The following is a 26,504-nucleotide window of genomic DNA, read 5'->3' as shown; positions in this document are numbered from 1 at the left end:
CCATATTTGCATAAATTATGCAAGAAGTACAACTCATCTTTTCTGCCCATATAATTTAAAGTTTTCTTGGCTAAGAATGCTTTTCTGTCTAATATGTGTACTCTGCAAATCCCCATTCTTTCCTTTGAGAAGATAACTGTATGTAAGCAAACTATTTGTGCCTTCTCTGTGTCTTGATAATTTGTGGAACTACATTTCTTCCATCCTATGGTAATTAAGGGGAGGGGGCTGTTTTCTAGGACACTGCTTCTTGTAGGTCCTGGCCCCAAATGGGGTCCCTAGGCTCAATGTCGGGGTCCCAAAAATTTGGCAACCGTAAAAGTTTTCTGAATGTCACATAATGGCTGTTTAGGACATTTACACGAATATGTTGTCAATGTTTACAGTGGAGTCTGCAGAAGATACTTCAGCTGTATTTCATAAAAGGGAAAATCAGTCTGTTTTAGCAAACCTTGAAAATATAAATGTTTGATATTTATACCTATTTTATATATCTACTAGCCGTCCCCTGCCACGCGTTGCTGTGGCCAAGTCTGGTGATCTGGAAAATAAAGTAATGAGAAAGAGTTGGATTCTAATATATGTAATTTCTTTATGTTTGTGGGGAAACAGTATTTCTTGTTGTTTGTCATCGTTGATGTGGAGAGTGTCTGTTTTGCCTACTCTGGAATATGCAACATGTCATAGTCCTTCTTTAGGGGTCCCTTTCAAATCTATGATACTATATCTCTCTCTGTGTGTGAATCATATCTCTCTATCTATATCTATGGCTGGATGGCTCTTTGTCAGGAGGGCTCTGATTACATTTTCTTGCCCTGGTGAAGAGAGTTGGACTGGATGGCCTTAAGTATTTTCTGTTGGTCACGGGGATTCAGTGTTGGAAATTTGCCCTAATTCTGTCGTTTGTGGGATTCAGAATGCTCTTTGATTGTAGGTGAACTATAAATCCCAGTAACTACAAATCCAAAATATCAAGGTCTATTTCCCCCAAACTCCATCTGTGTTCATATTTGGGCGTATGGAATATTTGTGCCAAGTTTGGACCAGAACCATCATTGTTTGAGTCCACAGTGGTCTCTGGATGTAGGTGAACTATAACTCCCAAACTTAAGGTCAATGCCCACCAAACCCTTCTAGTGTTTTCTGTTGGTCATGGGAGTCCTGTATCCCACGTTTGGTTCAATGCCATAATTGGTGGAGTTTAGAATGCTCTTTGATTGTAGGTGAACTATAAATCCCAGCAACTACAACTCCCAAATAACAAAATCAATTTTTTTGATTGAAGGACATACATTGGGTTGTTAGGTGTATGCTATCCAAATTTGATGTCAATTGGCCCACTGGTTTTTGAGTTCTGTTAAGCCCACAAACAAACATTACATTTTTATAGATATAACTGAGGTAATGTAAATTTCTTGAGACAAAAGGAGTCCCGAGAAGAAAAGTTTTAGAGGCCCTTCTCTAGAACAGGGTTGGCAAGTGTGACTCTCAAGATTTAAGATGAAAACTCTTGGCAACGTCGTCAGCACAGACAATGGTGAGAGATCATGGGAGTTGAGGTCCAAAAAAACCTTTGGAGGACAACTGTTATGTCATCTAGAGAATACGTTTCTACAAAACTGAAAAACTAAATGCATGCATTGGTAATCCCTTGGAGGATAAAAGAACTCTTTACAGATGTATGAAACACAACAGGAGACAGATAATAACATTTTTTATTAAATATTACAGTGAATCAAAAAGTACAAAATATCTTTTGCTTGCTATGTGATTGGGAAACTATTGGCACATAATACAGTATCAAAAGCAGTAATACGTACAATTTGGAAAACATACAAAAATTGAGTGTTTATAGTTGGCTCAGCTTTTCTTTCTTTCTGGTAGTGTTTAAACTTATTTAATGTGAAAGGTTACTCAATAACCCTTTTATTTTTATTTTTTAAAAATGGGAAGCTATAATATTACTGGGCCACTTTGTTCTATATACAAATAGTCACCTTACGGAGCATATAACCTACAATAACTCAGATCACAAGAATGTTTACACTATTTACAACAAATGAAGGTTCGAAAGAAAGTATACACAGCTAGTAGATGATGCTGCCTTTGTTAGATCATATTTAAAACTAGGGGGGGATACATGTAAAATATCAAATACATTTACAGCAAACACTGGTTAAGTGCTTATGACAATGGTTTCAATACTGCAAACCTCATGTCAGTGATTTCACCCCCACTGTAAGTGATACAAATTGTGAAAAGGGGCTAGGTTTGACTATCCTCACTGCTGCACAATTTGAGCAAGTGCAATAATAAATGAATTTTTCAAAAATCAGCTTCTTCCTTTAAAGGCACACAACCACAAAAATGTTTCTGGCATTCATTAGCCCCACAGCAGTATAGAACAAGATTTTGAGAGTTCATGGACACTATTACTGAACAAAATATTCAACGTAATGTTGCTCCCTACTCAATGCCACACAGAATGAGGATGGCCACAGCCTTTTCTCTCTGTTTGCTCCTAGGCCATTCCTAAGTGTTTTCTATACCAGAGCATTGGGAAATTATTTTGGGGGACTTCAATTCATGGAATGACCATGCCATTCTCAGATTCTGGAAGGGCCCCTAAGTGACTTGCTCTGGGTCCATTGATACCGTTGGGCTGGGTTATTTGTTTACATACCAACCAGGAGACTCCACAGGAGACTATTGCTGATAGCATGGGCAGATGTATCTATGAAGGACAACCACACTATATTCTGGGGTAATGTAAACATTGGGGCAAAGACATAACCAACTATTCTAGCATTCTCTTGGTCACAAATATGTATGCTCAGGCCTCCACTTTTGCTGGGGTTGGAAAAACTATAAATAATAATAAACATTTTTCTATGTGATAACATCTTTCTAGGGATCTCTAGGTCCTCCAGCACAACCGTCTGCTGAAGGTTGATCATAGAATTAAGCTGGAGGATCTACAAAGGCCTAGGGAAGTGTTCTCCCTAGGAGTTTGTAGGTCTTCTAGAACAACTCTATGATGGACATTAAGCACAGTTATGCCCGAAGACCCTAGAGATTCCTAGGGGAAACATGTTCATCAATGTATTGTTGAAGGCTTTCATGGTCGGAATCACTGGGTTGTTGTAGGTTTTTCTGGGCTATATGGCCATGTTCTAGAGGCATTTTCTCCTGACATTTCACCTGCAACTATGGCAAGACCTCAGTCCACCTCAGTCATTCCATAGATATATAAACCCATTTTCCTATTTCCAACAGACCTCACTACCTCTGAGGATGCTTGCCATAGTTGCAGGCGAAACGTCAGGAGAAAATGCCTCTAGAACATGGCCATATAGCCCGGAAAAACCTACAACAACCCATGTTCATCAAATTAATGAATCAAGCTTGCAAATGTGAAAGGCCAATGTACATACTACCCAGAGAGGCATTAGAGAAATCATCGGAATGGCAACTGATGCACTACTCCAAAGGCTTCTTTGAACAGAATCCAAAAAGCCACAGTTACATATGTGCCCTGCATGCTGGCTTAAGGATACATGTGGCAATTCAACAAGCTAGAAAAATGTCTTTGCTTTATTGTGGGCATTGATTACAATGGTGAACTCCTCTATCTCTTTTGATTATTAAAGGAAGGAAGCAATTACAAAAGGCCTCACCCGAAATACTCTGCCCCCTCCCCCCCAAATCCCGATAAAGTGAACAGCTTCTAACAAGACTTTATATGAAACATGTTTTTCTTTGTCTTTTGTAATCTCACTAGCCTTCAGAATCTTTAATAAATCCTGAACAGAGTGTGTTGGAATTACAACATTTCCTGGAATGGGCTCTTGGTAAATAGATTTATTACTCTGTTGCCAATTAGATTTCACTGTTTCCTTTACCAGCCGACCAATAACAATGGCTTGATTGCACAAAGAAAAACTTGTGCAATTTCATTCAATAATAAGGCCCCTTGAACTTAAACAAAGCAAACAAAGCGCCATTTAAGACACAGAAAGTAGTTATCTGCCAGTGGAAAATTTAATACTTAATAAAATTCATAGAATTTTTTTAAAAAGAAGGTCTTTAAGCATTATGATCCCCCACTCGCTCACAGATTTATGCCCCTGTTGCCCTCATCTTGGACAGTCTATCTTGGGTTTTCTAAAACAAACCCATTCTTCTACTGAACAAAAGAAGGGGAAAATTAATTAACCCTGATGTTTCAGAATAATTTGATCTTTTTCAGAAAAAAAAAATGATACAATGCAGCTGAAATTGGAGATGTGCAGAAGACATACATGAGGTTAAGACTTAACAGATTATGGTTACCAGATCAAACATCCAAAGACAATACAGCTTTTAAAAAAGAACTGTGAGATTTGGGAAAGGACTGTGTAGAGCTCCATCTTCGCTATATAAATGAGGAGAGAAGGGTGGGAGCTCTGAACAAATCGGGGCTGCCTTTGCTTGCGGTAAATCCCTTGATGAGGGCGAAGAAGAGTTTTTTACAAACCTGTGCAGTCCCAAAGCAAGGGGCAATCCTTCTAAAACAAGGAGCATCCCCTAATATAAGAGGTACCATCAGGCCATCCTACATGCAGAGTATCCCAAACAAATGAGAGATCTTGGATTACAATACCAGTCATGCGATTGCGAGAATATTCATTGCAGGCCTGTATAATCCTGCCCAAGTCCCCCCTCCCCCCCCTCAATTATCGTATTAGTCAGGTTTAGTGCAATTTGACTAACAATACCTTCTTTATGGCATTTGATAAACTATGATTGTTTTTATTCCTTCTTTTCAATATTTGCAGCACAGCAAGAAAAAGAAAATATTGCATTGGCACATTTCTATTCTAAATTCTACTAGCCTGCGTATGTATCATCAGTTCATATATTTTTATCACAAGGACATAAAAGCATTTAATTGAAGATAACATTGATCCTTAACAGTAGATGTGTATTAATCTGGTTTCCTCACCATTGTATATTAAATAGGTTACACTAGATATTGCAATTGGCTTCATATCACAGGAAATGTTAATATAGGATGTCTGGCATGCATGCACAGTGTTGTTTGAGTAGTTTCCACTCATTTCCTTTGGTTTCCATGATCACTGAATTTGAATTGCAACTTGGATGGATACTGATCATAGAGAATTTACACACTATATAATGCTTCCAAGTTCAACCTCTCTCCGGAACTGTCCATACCTCAAGAGCCATAGCAATGAAGTGTCTTAAAAATCAGTTCTACTGTAGGATGACCAGTTTCCCATGAATTTTTCATTTCTAACATGGTATCTTGTGATTGTCATACATGGCTACCTGTAGGGTTTTTATTTTGGGGAGGGGGGAAGCCCAAAAGACTCCATCTGCATCACGCTTTCCTTGTGCCAGCTCCTCAATGGCAATGGCACCAAAGAGGCAATGTCTACTCTCCTTTGGGGAGTAGAATCCAGAAATTCAAGGGGAGAGATTGATATGGACCATACTGTTCATACTACTACTTCCAGTCAGTGTAAACTGGCATCCTTTACATAGTTTGAACAGAACCAAGGACGTTGCAGCACCTGAAAGCCAACTAATTTTAAGTGAGAAATGCCATTGTGATGGGGCATTATGTAAGAGGAATGTAAAACCGAGGAAACTGAGGGGCTGGGGTAGGGGTGAGTTTTTAATCTAGTCTTCAGCATTGCATCTGATTTAGAATATATCCATCTGACACCTTCCCACAGATAAATTTTATCACAAGACAAGAGTTGCTCAATACTCTTCTGTCTTTCTGCCCATGTGAACAGCAAAAGAGGGTTCATTTCCCCTTATTAGGCCTCCAGCCAACCACTCAAAGCGGGATAAAAATGCATTTTGTACCAGAATTTATTGTTTTCAAAATCCAGAATGAGCTGGTTTTATCCATGCTTCTGAGATGAATGTGCAAATCAGGACAAAATGATTCTTTGGAATTCATGCACACATTTCATGATGAAATGTGTGAGGTTGTTTTTTTTTAAATAATCATTTTATGAGACAAAACATTTAAAATTGGTTTGAAGAAAATTACATTTACGAATGTGCACTGCATTATAAAATGCATTTAAAATGTAGTTAAAGATCCATTTTTGCATGGACCATTTTGTGTTTGTTTGCATAAAAACTGAAAGCAAATGGTTGTTTCAGCCACTTTTTCCCTCAATATGAGCAGCAGGCAATGTAAGGCGTTTCTCCCTTTGAACACCAGGTGGTCACAAACAAGTCAAAACAAGAGCAAACTAGAGTTGCCTTAAATGGAGAATGCTACCTTGCTATTCACATGAGGGCAGACAGAGTGTCAAAAGTACCTATGCTTTGCCCATAACATCAGAATGAGAGGAAAATGGAGGACCTTCTTGCAGCAACACCAGAGGCACACCAAGTGGCTAGCTACTGATCAAAGGACATTTAATCAATTACCAAGCTTGCAAACTTTGTGTTTTGTTTGTTTGTTTGTTAAAAATGCAATGCAACTGTTTGGTCTGCTCCTGACACGATGAATACATAGTGGAAAATAAGGAGAGATGTTTTATCCAAACTTCTCCCTGCTTGTGCAGGAGGGAATCAATGAATGGAGTTGCATTTGTTGGCCCATCAAAGTTTTCCTTGATTGAAAAGAAATTTGCCCTTTCAAAATTATTTTCCAAATTTTTCTGCCACTGTCTGAATCCTGAAATATTCTGAGCACTAGCCAAACATCACTCTTGAAATGAGGCTGGCTTTCTGCAGGAAACAGAGTCAATGACTAGATGCCCAAGCTTTATTGTAAAAGCATTCAACTCAACCAAAAAGTCAGGAGCCAAGTGCTTTGGCTTGTAAATTAAGCTGCTGTTCATGCTTAATAGTAATCTGCATGTGTTGTATAGTAATTTGCTGGATCACAGTGGGATGTTTGGCACTTTGCTGAAGTTCAAAGAGGCAGCACAAACAATACACAGTCAAATTTGCTCAGACAATTAAAACTCTATATTCTGCTCTTGGTCTCAATCTCTTTCCACAGATCCTTCTTTAGAACCACGGATTTCAGGTCATCTTTTTTTATCCCCCTCTCTAATATCTATTTCAATGGCTGACATTCTTGAAATAGTTTCAAGCACACAAGAAAGATCTCCTGCATTCAAATGTTATTGAATAACTTGTTGTCAGTGCAGTCCTGAATATATTCCCCCTCTGGTATGCAGGACAATCTCACAGCCTAGATAAGGTTAAATAACAATCCTTAACAAATTTACAGACCATGATGTGAGGAAAGCAAAATCTCAGCAGTCAGTAAAACAGCCATGTACAAACAGCTTGAAAACCACTGTGGTGGGTGAAGCAATGCTCAGCACCTTTCAGGATCAGGTCACTGCAGAAGGAACTATACTTAGAACCGAATTGCACCATTGTATGATCTACAGTATGCTTCCAACATTGAAAAAGTTCATTGAAAATGTATGGTTTTTTTTGTAAACAATGACATCCCCCCCCCCCCCCAAAGCTGCTCTAAAATATAAGCCAAGGAAAAAGGAAATGGGGAAAATGCAATTTTTGAAAGCCCTCAATTGCCAGAGCCTTTTTTTTTTACCAAAAAAGCTGCAGATAAAAAGAAACTATTTAATTTAAAAAACAAACAAAACAGAGCAACAAGAATAGTTGGAAACAAGAATCTACATCAATTATACAAGTGACGTTGACACTGGCATTTCTTTCGTTTTTGAAATAGATATGTACAATCTAATTTAACAGTGTTTACTTTTTCTGTTCTGATAGTGTTAAGTTGAATATTGACATGTTTTACTGTACATTGCATTGATTTGAGCTCTGAGAAGCCAGGAACCCAAATGGTACCCGAAGAGACAACATCCATAGATCATATGTGTTTCCTACCTTCTCTGTCACCAGACCTGCCTCTTTTTTTCCTATTTGAAATGCTCCAAAACCCACACTCTTGGGCGGGGGAAGGGACAAAAAATAAAGATCTTTTTCTCCAAGATTAGGAATGTGCCACCTGGTCTGCTCTCACATTCATTTTGAGCAAGATACAGATCCTTCTTGTGCATGGGAAAACACCACAGAAGGAGCAGACATGAAAGCCAGAGGAGAAAAGTGAAGCCCAACTAAACCACAGCCTTGTCTTAATCAAAACTGAAGCATTCCACAAAACCGCTAGCTGGTTAACACAAATATTGATATTTTTGTTGGTTTTGTTTTAAATCTCGCAAGACATCACAGGCTAAAGGAATGTAGTTTGTTTGTTGTGTTTGAAAGCAGGATTTACAGTTTTGTGCTTGGATGTACAGAAGATAGCTGAGAAGGCGGGAATGCAGCCTGAGGATTGATAGCAGCCAAAGGATAAATGTTGCTGTGCAAAAGGTCACCGTACGAATTTCCTACAGGTGTTGTTGCAGCTAAATGCCTGTAAAGCTGCTGCGAATTTCCAGGGGATGTAAGGAACTGTCTTTGCACCATGAATGAATGGAGAGCCAAAGGCTGCATTAGAGGTGAAAGCACTGTCTGATTTTTCAAGTAATGCAGAGGATGAGAGTAACCAGCTTGAATGCGGCTGCTCAGGCCACTGCATAAAGTCCCTGGGTACAAGCCAGTAAAGATAGGACTTGAAAGGGGGAATTTGTGGCCTTCCAGCATCCCACTGGGAGGTAGGCCATGTACAGATTTGCTGCTCTCAGCCTCTTGCTCAAGACCCTTGTCTTTCATGGGGATGTCCTTTGGTACACAGAGGGGTGAGACAGCTCGGACCTTCTTTTCCGAAACTGCTTTGTCCAAATCCTCTATGCTACGCTTCAGAGGCCGAGCTGACCCAACGGTTTGAGCATTGGCTTTGTGGCTTAGGATTGGATGGACCATGCCTTCCATCCTCCTCAAATTTGGTGGCTTGGCAGACCTGACAAGTGGCTCACCATGTTTTTTGGAGGAAACAGTCATTGGAGAAACCCGACAGGCTTTGGGGTTACACTCTATGCTCAGAGGATGGCTGCTCAAGGCTTGGAACTGGGATATGCTTTTGCTCTCCTGTTGTCCCAATGAAGTGTGCAAAAGGGAAGATCCCAGAGTTTTTGCAGTCTGTTTGTGGGTATTTTTTGGAAGACTCAGATCTGTTGGCTGATCATCTGATGAGGCTTCCATGGGGCTCTTTTTCTCATGTTGGTGCAAAGGGGGGTGATAAGCTAAGCTATGTTTGTCTTGGTGCCTGTGCTGAGGAAACATGGAAATGTTTTCCGTGTCTCTGTACATGTCACGAGGGAGATATTTTGATGAGTATTCATTATTAAGATGGTGTTCAGTGTGCCTGTAAAGGCTGTGCAGGTGAGGAGATGAGTAAAAATCTGCCAAGAAGCTGGGCATATGGGAGTGGTGCAAGGCTCTTTTTTCATTCATTCTGTCTTTCATGTCCTGGATTTCTGACTTGAGTGCATAGGATTCAGCCAGTGTGCTCAGGTGCTGCTTGGAAAAGTCACAACATTCAGGATCTGTTTTCTTTAGTAGTGATTCGTGCCTGTATGTTTCACTAGCAGACTTTCTTTCCTCCAGATTCTTGGGTTTAAAACTCTGTACATGTTGGATCACAGAGGGCCTGCTCACTGCCCCAGTGTCCATCAAAGGGGCATGAGAAGCTTGGGACATGTTTGACAGCAAGTCTTCCTTTCCACTCAGTTTCTTCTTGCTGATTAAAGGTGGGGGTGAACCATAAGGGTAACTACAGGAGAGGTTTGCCCCACTGACTTGTGACAGAAGTTTCTTCTTTGCCAGTGGTGACATGATGCCTGGATTGCCTTTGGAATAGAGAAGTGGTGTGTAACCAAAATTAGGATCACCACTGAGGGAACTTGGTGTTTCTCTCTCTGTTGAATTCACTCTGTCAAACATGTCAAAATTCTGTACTACAAGGACTTTGGGATTCTGTTTCAGTGCATTGTGTATGTCTTCATTTCCTAACTGGTCCACTTTAACCGTACAGTTGGCAATGTAATCTGCCATCTCTGGAAGTTTATCATCTTCCATATCATTTTGACTTGGCAGTGGTAGGTGGATGGTGGGGAAGTTACTAAATTGAGTTTCTTGGGTGTCACTTTCAAGATTGTCAGCAAAACAAGGTGCACGTTGTTCCAGCTTTGGCTCTTCTTGGTCTTCTGATGGACTGAGGAGATTCCTGGCTGTAGAGTCCAAGACAATGTCGTCTTCTGCAAGCAGTGAAGTGCTTGAAAAAGACTCCTCAGATAGCATCTCCTCTTTGGCCTCCTCATAACTGGAGTCAATTTCCTTCACATCAGCCATTTCCAAAGATGTCCCAATTGCATCTGTTGGAGAAATCTGTAGCCCTTCTGCAGACAGCTTCATTTCTTCTGCTGTTATCAGTTCAGATAGGTTTTTCTGGTTTGGGCATTCTTGATCCTTCCCTTGTTCTGATGGAACCTAATAAAACATTTCAACAGACAACTGTGAGACAACTCTGTAGAATGAACGACAAACAAACAAGCAGATTCCCTTAACTCCACCACAAAACGAGATAGCAGTGTGTCTTAGGAACAAATATTCCAGGCACAGTGTTGAAATTCAATGGCTTAGCAATTTAGGTACTGTCACAAACTCTGGAAATAGAAAAACATACACTTATTTAATACCACAGTATGTCACATTAAAGAAAATATACTATCAGGATACATGAAAGAGGTTCTGGTGATATGCTGACAAGGCAGCATTTATGCTGGGGTCGTATTTTAATGAAGGGGAAAATGCCTGTGTTCACAACACAACCTAGAAAGATATATAAAAATATTGTTTATATATAATACAAGAAAACTGTTTACTTGATGTCTTTTACCCTTTCTTTACATGTAATCTTCTGGCAGTTCTAAAATCAATACATAAAAAATTAAAAATCCCTATTAAAATATTGAAAATTATTTCAGAGGGATAGAGGAGAGAGGCAATGGTTGAAGCATCATTCGTGTGTTCGGAGCAATCAGTGTTGCAGTTCAGCAGGGGCCTCTTAATTTAGAGATTAAAATAAAGATGTCAACATGCAGCAAAAGCATTTCTGCCCTCTTCCACATATAGCCTTCCTAAATTTTAGCCAATGAGGTTGGATTTCTTTACACTCCCTTATTAATAAAGCTTGTGGACTCAGTTCTGGCTAGTCATTCCATTATGTAGACAAATGAACTGTGACCCGGGAGGTCATTAGAGGGCTCCATCTGTGATACAGCTGACTGACAGCCCTTTTCGAAATTACTGTTATTCTCCTTGGGCACAGCTCTTAATAGAAAGCAGTCATAAAACAGCAATGTTGTCTGAGTTCTCCTATTATTGCTGTTATTCCACCTTCACCCCCAGACCCTCCTTTCTTTCTTTTCTTTCTTTCAAGAGGAGGCATCAGGAAAGTTATTATCTAAACACTGCATTAGAAGGTGTTGTGTGAGAGATGGATATAAGGCAGCCAATGAATCACAATCTTCTACAAGATTTATGTCTTTGCAGCTGCTTTTAAATTTTCCCGTGTGTTCGGTTTTTCTATTTCCTATTAGTTAAAGTGTCCGTTACTCATTGTGACTGCTTCCATATATTTCCCCCCACAAAGAAACTTACACTAAAATATGCCTTTTGCAGTCCAAATACCATCATTAGCCTCTTTGCAAAAAATTCTATCACTGGCCTCCAGAGCTTATACAATTACAGGAAAATACCAGACAGATGAGCAAAGCAGACCAAGAAAAACTCATATTTAATAACTAGATGTCCGGCTTTCTCTTTTCTTCCTGTTTGGAACCATTATGATTGAAGTTTTCAGATATGTTACAGCACAATATTTCATTTTATACTCAAAGTCATAACAGCAAAACAGAATCAAGTGTTGTGCAAAAAAACCAGAACTGCAACCAATTAACCATCAGTTCACATAATCATTTTTGAGTGAACAGAAGAATCATTATAAGAACAGCCTTTCTTCTCAATGTTTAAATAGAAAATGCAAGTTGTTCAGTCTTTAAAAACCAATTTAGAATATATATATTTCTTAGAATACAGGAAGCAGAAATCATACCACTGGGAGCATACTTCCATGAGACAATTTGATTTAAGCACGTTCCCCATGTTCACAAAAGCAGAAAGTCCAGCAGAGATTGAAAAAGTTACTTTTCAGCTAGAATGTGTAAAACTCCCCAGCTCGTATAACTGAATAAATAATATTTTCAATGCTTACACTGCGGAAGAAATTACCTTGCAATAACGTATTATTATTGTATGAAAATATGCACGACAGCAAGCTTTTGAATGAATGCAGTTCAATGTCAAGTGGCCATGCTGGTATGAGATTCTGCAAGTTGTTAAAAAAAAAACCTTTCTTCCCAAGCTCTTAATAATAAAGAGAGGTGTGTGGTTATTTTAGCAGGAATAAGGGTTGTAGTAACTTTGCGGCCCTAACAGCAACTGCAAGCATGGAAAACTGGTTTTGCCAGTCAAGAAAGATTTAAGAGCAACTCTTGATGCAGCCCTTGGGATTATTTTTAGGCAGGAAAAGAATCAATAACGTGACCCAACAAAAAAATATTGGCATCTTAGTTTTTAGACCTGTTCCTGAGGTTATTTGGGGTGCTGATTCAGAAAATTGCACTCGATAAACGGCATCAGCTCTAGTTTCTTAGATATATATATATATATATATATATATATATATATATATATATAATATTTTTAAACCCCTCTTCTCAGCCCTGGGGCAACTCAGAGCAGAGCAGTTAACAATAGCAAAATTCAATGCTCAAAAATCATAAAACAGTTAAAAACAATTTAAAACAGTAGCATAAAATACAGTCAATATAAATCAATAAAACACCTCATTAGTGTCTCATAGTTAAAATCAAGATCCAGTCTCATCGTCCATTTGTTCCATATTCCTATGTCCGTTGCACTGCCTATTCAAATGCCTGCTCGAACAACCAGGTCTTCACTTTCCTCCGAAATGTCAACAGGGAGAGGGCCGATCTAATATCTATAGGAAGGGCATTCCACAGCCGAGGGGACACCACTGAGAAGGCCCTGTCTCTCGTCTCCGCCAAACGTACTTGTGACGCAGGCGGGACCGAGAGTAGGCCTCCCCAGACAATCATAACACCCTAGCTGGTTCATAGGAGGAGATGCGTTCGGACAGGTAAGTTGGGCCAGAACCTCATGATTTTCTGTGGGTGAGCAGGTGAAGACTGTTAGTGGCATATGTGCTATATCTCAAATACTAGAGTTGATCAGGGGAAACTGGTACAATTTTCGGAATCAGCACATCAAATGTAGCCAGAAACAGGTCTAGCAATTGAGGCACCTAAGTGTGTCTTGGTCAATATAATCTTTACATTGAATGCCACCATATATTTTCAGCTTGTAATGCATGACGTTGCCTGTAGAGCTGCCAATGTAAGGGGAAGGAGGGATGGGGAAGATCCTCAACGCCTGAAGCTCTAGTCACTGGGACTCTGAAGCTTTGGACAGTGAAAAAACAGTGCTTCTCAAATTAAGTTTGATATCTCACCAGTTATAATATTTGTATCTAAACTCAGGAAGGGGAACCCTATCATGCCACTTACCCCAAACCCAATGCCAACTATCACTAACTCTTGAGTATGGCAAGGAGCAGGGAAGGATTGTCAATGTAGTTCTAACAAAGATACCTGAACTACTTAACTAGCAATGGGGCATAAGGACCATGGAAAAGAGGATTTTTAAAAATAGGTTTGCTACTTGGCTACTTTTAAAATCAGTCTTACCAGATATCATTTTTAAACAAGATATTAAAGGTACTCCCGTGTCTAGATATAGCTTTTTTCAATATAGGGAGTTCCTGGGTTACAAACATCCAACTTACAAATGACTCATAGTTAAGAAAGGGGGTGAAACAACAGGAAGTGAGAGAAATCTAATCCAGGAAGGGAAATTGGCTCCTGAAAAAGTCATCAGGGGGCTCAGAGCGGCTTACAAGATACATACATATACGTACAATATATTATGTTATTAGCATAGTACAATATCAGTATTATATATTACTATATCGTACTATACCATTCTATTGTAATATTAGTAATATTACATGTAATATAAATCATATATAATAATATTATAATATAATATCATATTATTATATTTGTATTACATTATAATATTTCAAATATTATATGTATATACAATATCTTATATTATATTACATTATATTATTAGCATAGCACAGATAGTCCTTTTCTAGCTCAACAAGCACATGTTACAAAATATGTCATTCTCCTCTCTACTTGGTTGACCAGGCTCTGCAACTGCACGGATCTGGTGTATAATGTGATTATTATCCGTAACTACATGCAGCTATATTAATACGTCTATATTAACATAGCATCAATTTTTATAGGAACCCCAGTAACCCAATTCAGTCACATATCTTATAATGTCATTTGAAGATTTAATATTTAACCAAAACTATTGTTTAGGCATGGGGATTTCATTTTTAAAACGGAAAATCACAATGCAAGCTTAGTATCTTTTTGTACAAGTTTGGTAAAGATATAGATGGAGGAGCATCGGAGTAACAACTCAGATGTTCTTGAAAGCATTGAAAAGTTCTTGATCAATTGTGAGAATTCAGTATTAAAAAAGATCCCCATTACTATCTGTCAGGGGGAAAAAGAAATACACTACTATGTTCTCATAGGAAGCTCACATAAGTGCATTCTGTGTTATGAACTTTCTATTTTCCATCTAAGAACTTGACCTACGGCTCACATAAAAAAGAATTGCACTTTAAGACGCAGGAAATTTGAGATATAGAACAACAAAAGCAAGGACGTTCAAAGTTCAGACACTCCATTGTTAGCTTGTTATGCCATGCGTAGCTATTGCAGTACATATGGTATGTAACATAACTTGCTGATCCAAACCCCCCTGCAATAAATAACAAGGCACAAAGGGATGAAGGAGGAATGGAATGCGAGTCTCAACTTTGAATTCCCTTGCTTTTGGCAATTTCTACTGCAATCTTTCAGTTTCTTAAACCAATATGCATGCTCCTTTTTATGTATATTTTAATTAAGAACTGCATATTTTCAAACGATGTCTTGATTTACAATGAAAAATGCTTGGGAAACCTGAAATTATCAGTTGCAAAATCCAAGTAGAATATATATTCTAAATCTGCATCCTCTTTTCGAATGGATCCTACCAAAGTACACTTTTTCTTGAATATGTCATATCCCCTTATTAATAACTACTTGCTACACCCCACATTTCATTTCTAGTAGTACTTTCTCTTCACTCATACTTTACAAGTCAATTGTCTTGACAATCTTCTCTCCTCCTCAGCTGTTTCAATATTATATTATATGGTAGCTTTTAGGGCTGGGCGGTTTCGTTCGTTAATTTCGTAATTCGTTATTGATTCGTATTTAAATTAGCTTACAATCCGATATTGAGCCGTGCAGGAGCAACTAAAAATCAAAACGAATTTTTCAATTTATTTCGTAATTGTTTCGAAATCGTTTCGAAATTGTTTCGTTATTATTTCCATATGTCTGGTGCAAGTTTTATAGTTGTTGTTTGTTTTATCAGTGATAAAAAAATAAATTATCACACCAACAGTCAACAACAGAGGGAGAGAGAAGCTTCAGAAGTTCCCCCTGTCCCATTTGGAGGTTTTTTTAGCGTATTGCGCAATCGCGTCCACCATTAACGAATCAATTTGAAATTTACGAAATTTCGTAAATAACGAATTTTTTAAAAGAAAAATTCGGAATTCTTTTAAAAAACGAAACACAATGGACCCCCTAAAAACGAAACGAGTTTAGAAACAAATTTTTCCGTTGATACCCAGCCCTAGTAGCTTTAATGGTACTGCTCCCACAAGGCAAAATTGCCATCTAAAATAGTGGTTCTCAACCTGTGGGTCACCAGATGGGTCCCAGAAATCCCAACAGCTGGTAAACTGGCTGGGATTTCTGGGAGTTGTACACAAAAAAACATGGGGATCCACAGGCTGAGAACCACTGATCTAAAAGATCTTGAGAATGGCCTGTTAGAGATTATTCTGATGTGATCATTTGCCATTTTAACTGTACAGTCACTTGAACCACCATCACAATCACACAAACAAAACAAAAAGGAACAGGAAAAAGTAAATGTTGATCAGTAATTTTACCATTTCAACAGTGACTGTGAAAAACTGGGTTTAGGCTATCATTACAAACAATGACTAAATAATCATATTACATAAGAAGAGCTCAGGGCTGGTTAGTCCAAGGATAGTCTCCCAGTGAACTGCTAAAAATGCTTTTGGAAATGGCGGCCAAGGCTTTGGGAATTTGTTATTACAGGCAGCATGAGACCTCCTATATTGCCCTGGCAAACATAGATACCACTGCCTCATCTTGCTGCTAGATGCATCTACACTGAACACTTTGATTCCATTTTATTTGTCACAGTTCCATACTACTGAAGTTTACTATTTGTAATCTCATGAAGGATGCTGAATGATCTCAAGCTATTCCTTATAGTCTTAGAAGTTTCTTATTGAGAGTTCCTGGGTCCCATCTACACTGCTATATAAAATCCAGATTATCTGCTTTGAACTGGATTATAAGGCAGTGTAGACTCATATAATCCAATTCAAATCAGACAATTTGATAATATGGATTATATGACAGTGCAGAAGGGCCTATGTCTCTTGTAAATCTATCCACCTCAGGTTTTTATAGAATGGGTCCAGAACTATTAAAGTGCTTTGAAACCGATGTAACTTTATGGTGTGAATACACCCAAACACATGGCAGTATTATCTAGTATTTTAGTGCTTTCCATATTTGTAAATGCCATGATTCTGTTAATACTTCTGTTCTTCAGTCTGAGAAACTCTTCCTTATCTTTTTTAAAAATAGATTTTTAAAAGTGTAATATGTTTATACAGGGTGAGGCAGCATAATTTCATTTTTTTTTTCAAAACTTAATAAAACCCATTGTATGAATCAGAATTTTTTTAAAAAAATTATAATGTAGGCGCATACCTAAAGTTTTGTTTTATGTAGTTTTGAAGATCAAATTAGGTAGGTGACATCCCCCATTCTCCATTCTCCATACACTGAGTAAACCGATTTCTGGCGTTTGTCATGACTCTTGCCAGCATAGCAAGCGTTATGTTGGCAATTTCTTCCTGGATGTTGGTCTTCAAATCTTGTAGGGTCCTTGGACGGTTCACATAAACAAGGGATTTCAAAAAATCCCATAGAAAAAAATCACAAGGGGCCAAATGTTGTAAACCGCGTTGAGTCGCCGATTTAGGCTGAGAAACGGCGGTATATAAGCACAGTAATAAATAAATAAATAAATCTGGAGAGCGGGCCGGCCACTCCAAATCCACTTGAAAAGTAGGCCTCAATGGCAAAAGCACGCTCCTCACTGTTCCAACGCATGATGGTGACTGAACTGTGTCAGGACAAAATTTTATACTCCCGCCTCTTGAACGAGACCATTAGTGCTCCGCTACGTCTTCAACCGACTGAATGGCGCGCATTTTAAAAAAGGAAGTTATGCTGCCTCACCCTGTATATGGCATCAGAACAATTATTTGTATATTAACATTCAAGTTTTGTAAGGATAGGCTTTTTTCTCAGTGTGTCATTTTTGTGTGCATATGTACACACAGATGTTTGCCTTTTTCTGATTGGAATCCGCCCTGGCTCCCTTCGGGGAGATAGGGCAGAATATAAATAAAAATGTATTATTAATAATATTATTCAGAATACTATTAAGCCAACCACATAGGGTTTTCTCGGGCAAAGAGTATTCCTCTCTAGGTTTGTCTCTTCCTCTGAAATACAGCCTAAAAATGTGATATTCATGGTGGTCTCCCACCCAAACACTAACCAGAACTGATACTACTTAGCTTCTAAGATCAGGCAGGATCTGGTGCCTTTAGGATGTTTAGCCAATATCATATTTGCACAGGTGCTTTTACAATTGCAACACACATGTACTGAAGTTTTCAGCTTTTTGTACACCTAACACTTTAGAACAATAAAAGAAAAATGGGGACTTGATCTCAAAGGAAAGTTTTTGTACACCAATCCTTACTCAAAAACCAGTTTCTGGACTGTATGTGATCAGAGCATCATTGTATAATCCAAGCCATCAATGATAAAGAGGACGGGGAGAAGAAAAGGAAAGATGAAACCAACCTCAGATGCATCCTGGCGTTTCTGCACATTGTCTTTTTCTTTCTTGCTTTTTTGGTTTTCATTTTTGATGCGTTTTGTTCCAGACAATTTTATCCTATTTTCCCCCTCCTGAGCGACATTATCTTGCTTTCGAGGTTTCACAGGAGGCAGTGGCTTATCTTCTTCTCCTTTAATAAATCTTTCATATGGCAGGATTAATCTAAAGAACAAAATAATTGATCAGTTATAGAAGTTTTCCACCAACACACACAAATAAATGGAATAGATTATAAGAAATTTTATTAACAACGATTTTCTCTTTCTGAGAAATTAAGGAAGACTCTTGGAGGGGACATTTCATGGATTTTTTCTCTTCCTCTAAAAAAAAAAAAGCTTTTAAAGGAGAAGTTGTGCCTAATCAAATAACTTTAATTGTTGAACTTTATCTTCTGAAGTGTACAAAAGTGCTTTGGAAAAAATAGCAAGAATAAAAGAAATAATCAGTACTTCAATCAACTTCTTTTATTTCCACAATGTGGCTCCTGATCCAAAAAGGCTGAGGGAGGAATCATGAATGTTATTAAGTGGGATAGACTGCATTACAATCTAAGTTCCAGAGTCAGTGATTAAAGTTTTTAATGCATACAACATGATTAATGGATGACTCATAGGCAGAATAATGCAAGACTGGATTTTAAAAATATGAACTTTAATATGGCAAACGCATTTTTAAATGGCTCTGTGAAGAACATGTACTTTGCCTTTCGAACAGCCTTAATCTGTTCAGCTATCTGACTGCCCTAATTGTTGCTTAATCCATGAGCTCAAGATACAAAACTCTTTTGTTCAGATACAGATCTGTTGTTGTTTTTGTTGTTATTCCTGAATTAGCTCAGAGGCATGCAGTTTTGATTTAGATTTTGAACACCAGTTTGGCTACGAGAGAGCGAGCTGGGATTAGCTTGCTCACGATGATAGCATTTCACATTTTAATAAAACGCAACATAAATTATGTTAAAGTATAAACCTAATTTATGCCATATTAGAAACAAAATTCATTAACTGAGCATGCTCTGACATGGGTATGCGCAGAGAGGCGTGAATAATACTTTCGAGCCCTGAGTTTGGCAGCCATCCAGTAATGAAGCTAAGCAATGCCCATGGGGAATATTGGTCTTCAGATCCCATTACAAACTGAGTTTAAACATGTTACAGCTGCTCAGACCAAAAAAAACCTCTCTCTCTCTCTCTCTCCATGCAGGCTTAACAAAATAACATGGAGTTTGCCAAATACTTGCTTCCCACTGTAACATTACAGTTAATGTTTATGCAATAAAAGAGAAGCATAACAAGGCTGAAAGAAGCAGGGAGGGGGAGAAATACAGTCTTGTTCATACTTGAGGCTGCTCAATTTCATCTGCAACAAGTACAAAATTTCATCGGTTACAAGCGGCAAATATTTCAGGCGCCCTCAAACATCTTCCTCTGCGTGGGACTTTTAAGGAGAGGAGGCGAGGGCTGAGTTTCATCCAGGGCAATATTTATCTCTTTTCTGCCATGTGTTAAATATTTAAAGAATCAGATTTAACCGAAATACATTTTTTTGTGGCAATAGTTGTTAGCACTGCAGAAAGGATTGTTTGACTTTGTTTGGTTGCCATGAGAACAGGCAGCCCGTTTGAAATCTACATATTCAGTCTGCAAATGTTTCAAAAGAAACTTGCGGCTTTAAATTAGAGAACGATACTAAACCACCACTAGCCCTTTTAATAAAATATTCTGTGTGATTACCCTCATGGTTAAATCAGGAAAGGGAACAAGGCCAGGAGTGACAAGATTAATCACCGTTAGCCTTCTTTCCTGAGAAACCTTTTTACAGCCATTTTAAATTCTGGCCACTAAAAAAAATTCAATTTTTTACAGCCATTTTCAATTCTGGCCACTTCTCTTCTGTGGCCCCCCGACTTTGGAACTCTTTACTTGGGGAGATCAGGAAAGCCCCTTCACTGGAAACATTTAAAAAGAACCTTAAAACCTGGCTTTTCCACTGCGCCTTTGGCGAATAGGTGTACAGCATGATACTTTACACCCCCTCAACATTTTTGGCTAATGGAGTTCGTGTCCTCCAAATAGGATGTTCTGCCCCACAACTCTGTGTGTTTTATGTGTTCCATTTAAACGTCCTGCTCCTATTTTATCTCATCATAGTCTGTTAACTGTTTTTTATTCGGAATATGTGGCCCGCCCATTGTCATCTCTATCGTGATTGTGTCTATTGGAATTTTTATTTTTATATTATTATTATTATTATTATTATTATTATTATTATTATTATTATTTTAATGTCATTTTGATAATGTTGTTGTTGTCTGTTGTATATGCTTTGATTTTTTTGCTGTATCGGGGTGATGGTGGCAGGGTAGAAATAAGGTTTATTATTCTTTGTGGTCATACGCACCCCTAAAAGTCATTAGCTCTACAGATAATTAGGAAACGTTTTAGTTGATTTTTCACTGAGCTCAGCAGTTGGCAGAGGGTCAGCCGCAAAATACATTTCGCACAACTGGCCAAAGGCCTGAAGCCAACAGCAGGAAATCGGGAATTAAATGTTTCTTGTATCCAGAGAGAGGCATGACTAAGGTAAAATTTTAATCACAACACAAGGATAGCTTCCAGTACCATGGCTTCTCTCCCTTCTACATAAATGCCAACACAGTGCTATTTCTCTACCACAGCAAGGTCATTGCTGTTTTTTAAAAGAGGAAAGTTCAAAAGAAAGCATATGTGACTATAACACCATAAAGCTTAGAGGATTAAAGCAAAGCCTAACATGAACAATATTGCAACACGACAGTCAGGTTTGCATTTGCTCGAATTTTCACCGAGTGTGGATTGGTTTCTCTGCCATTCAAATGCCTTGTCACGGTACAACCCAATTACCCACAGGACGTGATCTTATCGTTTGATTATTAAAAGCTGTTAGAGAACAAGAGTAATAAAGCTTATGGAACATTCAGTTAATGTACTATTAAAACATCACACACACAGTGTATGTAGCCAAGTGTAAGTCAATATTGCTCAAGACAGGAAGAATGAATGCCACACTACACGTTTTAAAAATACCTCCCCTGAATGCAATGCACCTGAAATCAGGAGGCTGAGACTTTGTGCGTGTATGTGTTAAATAGCTGTCACTCAGCAGAGGGTTTAAATCTACATCTCTGTGGATTAAACGGGGGCATTTCATTAAAATTTACAGAAAGCGAAAACTAATTTTTATCCCTCCCCGAGAAAGAAAAGGTGGGGAGAAGGGACCCATGGTGTCTGATGAAAGAATTAAGAAATGGAGAACAGGATGCAACCATTGTTTCTGCTGTTTTTACACTGCCATAAAAACAAAGTGTACAAAACCCTTCAAAAAAAAAATCTCTGTCCCCACAGTGATCCCAATCTGAATTCTGACAAAGAGGATGGGTGTAATAGAGGGGGCAGAGGGCCACTGCATCTACTCCCCAATAACCTGGGAATTTTGAGGATATTTTTATCGTGTCAGGGACAGACCAAACAGTTGCGTTGCATTTTTTAACAAGCAAGCAAACAAACAAACAAAACAAAGTTTGCAAGCTTGGTAGTTGATTAAATGTCCTTTGACCAGTAGCTGGACATTTTGAGGACTGGCAGCTTTATTATAAGCACAATTCATACCTTCAGATTAAGAAAATACATTATTTATAGGGTAATTAACATAATGAGGATGTACAAACAGTTCTAAATTAAATGATAATCCTTCTGCAGGGAACATAATTTTGAACAGTACAGGGTTTTTATTTCTTTCCCTTCCCCAGAATAATACAAGAATAGCATTTTCTAGAACAGAAACAGTAGGGAAGTATTTGCTGTCAACTGAGCTTCCGATTAAACCCAATGACTATGAAAAGCAAGATTATCTCTTTTCAAATTATAAAAATAAAGACAAATTTTTAATTCAGCACAAATTGGATGAACTAGCACTGCTACATTAATCTGAAAGCTGTACAAAGAGAGATATTACATGTAATAGCAACTATCCTCCCTCCAATCTGGATTCTTTGGGTGGGGGAATGCTTTTGCATGCTTATGCGTTGAGTGAAATAATAGTGCCTGCTTTTCTATGTTTTGGTTTTCCGCATCCTCTGATGTAATGAAAAATTCAATGTACTTCTCTGCAGCTGGAGTCAGAGGTCATCAAATCTATTATAGTAATGTAAGTAATCTGGTTTTCCTCCAGCCTTTTAAAAAAGAAGGGAAGGGGGGCATGAAACCATGGAGGAAGATAGCTTTATATTTACAAATTCTAAAATCCTCTGGGGACTTGGTCTCATCTCCGACAAAAGGCAGAAATTTCACATTACAAAAATGCATTTCACAGCATGTCAAACATGTCTTCATCATTAGTATTTTATAAAAGGCATTAGGAGAGAGAGAGAAAACACACAACCCTTTCTCCTTCATTAGCCAAAATTCTTCCTCTATGCCATGGGAAAATATATCTCATTTTTGAAAAAATGTGATTACTAGTGTCTCATACACTTATTAATGCTTATGCCAAATAACTAGTCTTTAAAGACATACTCTTGCTTCACAGGAAATGGTAGAATGCATCTATTTATAGTAAACATAATGAAAGGAGTAAGAAGAATGACTCTAGGGGAAAATGCATGGGAGGAAATGAAATCAGAAGTCAAGAAGCTAGTGCCATCTTTTAACTCCTCAGTGTGGCCTAATTCTCACATAAAGAATTTCCATTTATGAACCCACACAATCTCTTCGGTTTTCCGGAGAGGCTCTTCTCTCGCTCCCATCTGCATCAAAAGTGCGACTTGCAGGGACGAGAGAGAGAGAGCCTTCTCTGTGGTGGCCCCTCGACTCTGGAACTCACTTCCCAAAGACATTAGGCAAGCCCCTACGCTGGCAATCTTCAGGAAGAATCTGAAAACTTGGTTATTCCAATGTGCCTTCAGTGATTGAACGTAAGGTACTCCCTGACCAAAAACTATGCACTAAATGATCTCAGTAGCACTTTATTTATGGTTCGTGCAATTAAATCCTTCCTCATCCCCGGACTCCCCTCCCAATGTTTGACATTGTCCTATCTCCCAGTGTTTTAAATTTTTATAATCTTATCCTGAATTTGGCCCTGCCCAGCAAATTCTTTTGTGTTTTAATGACTGATTTTTATATTGTTGTGTTGCTATTATATTGTTTTGCATTTATGTATTTTATTTTTTGGTTTTATTATGTTCTTGTGTTATATTGTTTGTGTAATGTACTGATGGGCATGGCCTCATGTAAACCGCACCAAGTTCCCTTGGGGGAGATGGAGCGGGGTATAAATAAAGTATTATTATTATTATTATTATTATTATTATTATTATTATTATTATTATATTATAAAGGAAATGAGCACTTCTCACTCAACAATGGCTCCACCCTTTGCCTTCTCAATAAAGTATAAATGCAGAAACCTCACGGGAAAGTCAAGATCACATTGAAAGAATATAAGGTGGAATCACAGCTGCTTGTTTGAGCCCATGCTTTGCACGCAGAGAGTTTTGGGTTTCAATCCCAAGTAGTTCAAAGGATCAGGATGACAAGTGGCGGGAAGTATTGTCCTCAGTAAGATCAGGAGAAGCTTCCTATGTTCTTATGAGCAACACTGATTTCATTAGAGCTTCATTATTTCCCTGCCCTTGTGATAGGAAGCTTCTCCTCCATGATTTCAATTGGCAAAGCGATGTGCAGTGAGCTATGCTGTATCACGCCTTCTAGGGTAAGTGAGAGATCAAGCAATGTACCTGCACATGAGATTTTTTTTCTGGTTGGTGGGGTGGTAGCTATGAATGCTATCCCTTATGGATGGTTGAAACTAACAATTTCAGAGTGGATAAAGGCTACTTTTTTGAACTAGAAGTCCCGTATTTCCCCAATCAGTATGCACAATGATGAAACCAATAGAGTTTGGCCTCAAATCTTAATATTAGTTCCAGCCACTGACCTAAATGTGAATCACTATTAAGACATATTATCTTCACAGTACTGTGTGTGCAAAAGGGAAGAGCCAATCCACTCCAGTAATAGTGTTTCTCCTATTTATAGCTTGTAACCTGTATCAGAGCAACACACATTGCAGCCATGTGCCATAACATCAAAAATAGGTAGATGAAGTGTACTCAGAGATACTTGAATGCCTATGACCTATTTTCATTATAATATAACAATGGTTGTGATCTTGCATTCTTCCAAAGCACTCCAAAACCCTTGGCATTCAGCCAAGTTAAGCATTTTTAAGTTCCATTAATATCAAATGAGAGAATCAATCATATGCTTCATCTCCCCACTGAAATCAGTGTGACTTTATTTTCATATACTTTCAATGTTGTGGGTTATGTATACTGCTCCAGTCCACCTATGCACACTAGTTTTAAGTGTGAAGCATTTATATATGTCTAATCCAATTTTTTTTGTCGTGTCAGGAGCGACTTGAGAAACTGCAAGTCGCTTCTGGTGTGAGAGAATTGGCAGTCTGCAAGGACGTTGCCCATGGGACGCCTGGCTTATTTGATGTTTTTATCATCCTTGTTGGAGGCTTCTCTCATGTCCCCGTATGAGGAGCTGGAGCTGATAGCTGGAGCTGGAGCTCATCCACCTCTCCCCGGATTCGAACCTGCGACCTGTCGGTCTTCAGTCCTGTCAGCACAGGGGTTTACCCTCTGCGCCACCGGGTCAAATGATGCTCAACTCTTACCTCTCTGTTTCTCAGTAAAGTTACTATGCTTCGAGCATACATTAACTATATAGGACAGTATGGAAGAAAGAGGCATGCACAATATGTCCTGTGTGTTTATACACATCATGCCTGGAGCCAGGAGCCCCCAGAGGTGCAATGGGTTAAACCCTGTGCCAGCAGAACTGAAGACCGATAGGTTGGAGGTTCGAATCCGGGAAGAGCGCAGATGAGATCCCTCTGTCAGCTCCAGCTCCCCATGTGGGGACATGAGAGAAGCCTCCCACAAGGATAGTAAAACATCAAAACATCCGGGCGTCCCTTGGGCAATGTCCTTGCAGACAGTCAATTCTCTCATATCAGAAGTGACTTGCGGTTTCTCAAGCTGCTCCTGACATTAAAAAAATGCCTGGGTAGGGAGGATATGCATGGGAGGATATGCATGGATGGTATATAAGGTTAGTATTTCAGCACTTCACTTTGATTGCATTACAACCAGTTGTATAAGCAAAGTGAAGGATGTCCTATCTTCTTGTTAATATAGCTGCAGCTGTAGAAGTTAAACATTATCCAGCAAAGATTGTCTTTGTAGAAAGTTTTTCCAACTTACTCGGACATTTGGCACTCGCTCCCAAAAAAGACCATCAAATTTAATTTTCCGAAACAGTTCTGCTGTTTCAGATTGCATTACAGTGCAGCTATATAAATACACATCTTATGCACAAGAAAACCAAAGTTCAAATCTAACATTGCTGACAAAAATCAACCAGGGCTCTGTTTGTTCCCAGACAACACTAACTCATTCCTTGCAGAAAGCTCTCCTTTTTCTTTTGATCAACAGCTTGTAGAGAATGTGGCAGGTCCCTCTCGGGCCCCTTCTACACTGTCATATAAAATTCAGATTATCTGCTTTGAACTGTATTATATGGCAATGTAGACTCATATAATCCAGTTCAAAGAAGATAATGTGGATCATCTGCTTTGATAATCTGAATTATATGGAAGTGTAGAAACTGACTCATGCTAATAGCTGAGAAGGCCTATATGTAATTGATAGTTAGCTGGATTCAAAACAATTTAAAGATGCTAAATTGAAATTAACAAAATGACAGGTGAAAAGCCTTGAGTGTACTATTAGGAAAACACCTTATCTATCAAAACCCTTAGTTCTTACAAGTATATGGCAAGATCAATAGTAGATTCTAAGGATGGTTATAAAACTTAGCTGTACAAATTGTTTTCTCTGTTTTGTTTTCAGCAGAAATAATAGCAATTTATGTAGAGTGGAGGTTTCTTTTGAAAAAAATTGCAAATATTTTTCTAATCCAAAATTTTTGATTATCTGCTATTCTCATCATTTCCTCCCTTGATTAAACGTGGATAGTCCCAATCAGTCCATACTTCAGGAAATAAAGCCCGACTGCTAATTGGAGGGAAGGATAGTAGAGGCAAAGCTGAAGTACTTTGGCCACATCATGAGAAGAAAGGAAAGCTTGGAGAAGACAATGATGCTGGGGAAAATTGAAGGAAAA

At 38.5% G+C, this 26,504-nt stretch overlaps 1 protein-coding gene and 1 long non-coding RNA gene across 6 annotated transcripts in view; one reads left to right on the top strand and one right to left on the bottom strand.

Moving 5' to 3' along the window:
- LOC137096492 (uncharacterized) overlaps nt 1-26,504 on the top strand; it is a 94,738-nt gene that overhangs the window by 27,141 nt on the left and 41,093 nt on the right. The window lies entirely within an intron of this gene.
- Nucleotides 1,698-26,504, bottom strand: part of ARID5B (AT-rich interaction domain 5B) — a 330,077-nt gene continuing 305,270 nt past the window's right edge. For 4 of the 5 annotated variants that reach the window (XM_067465662.1, XM_067465661.1, XM_060768940.2 and 1 more), the window contains 2 exons: nt 18,231-18,429; nt 1,698-10,449 (listed from right to left, as the gene is read on the bottom strand). In XM_067465662.1, the coding sequence (XP_067321763.1) occupies nt 8,293-10,449; nt 18,231-18,429 (2,356 nt within the window). In that variant the 3' untranslated portion in view covers nt 1,698-8,292. The remainder of the gene's footprint in view (nt 10,450-18,230; nt 18,430-26,504) is intronic. The other variant, XR_010909490.1, reaches the window with a different exon arrangement.

The sequence above is a fragment of the Anolis sagrei genome, chromosome 3 (assembly GCF_037176765.1).
Source record: "Anolis sagrei isolate rAnoSag1 chromosome 3, rAnoSag1.mat, whole genome shotgun sequence".
Classification (NCBI taxonomy): Eukaryota; Metazoa; Chordata; class Lepidosauria; order Squamata; family Dactyloidae; genus Anolis; species Anolis sagrei.
The sequence above is the reverse complement of the archived record's forward strand: the minus strand, read 5'-3'. Positions and strand labels throughout refer to the sequence as shown.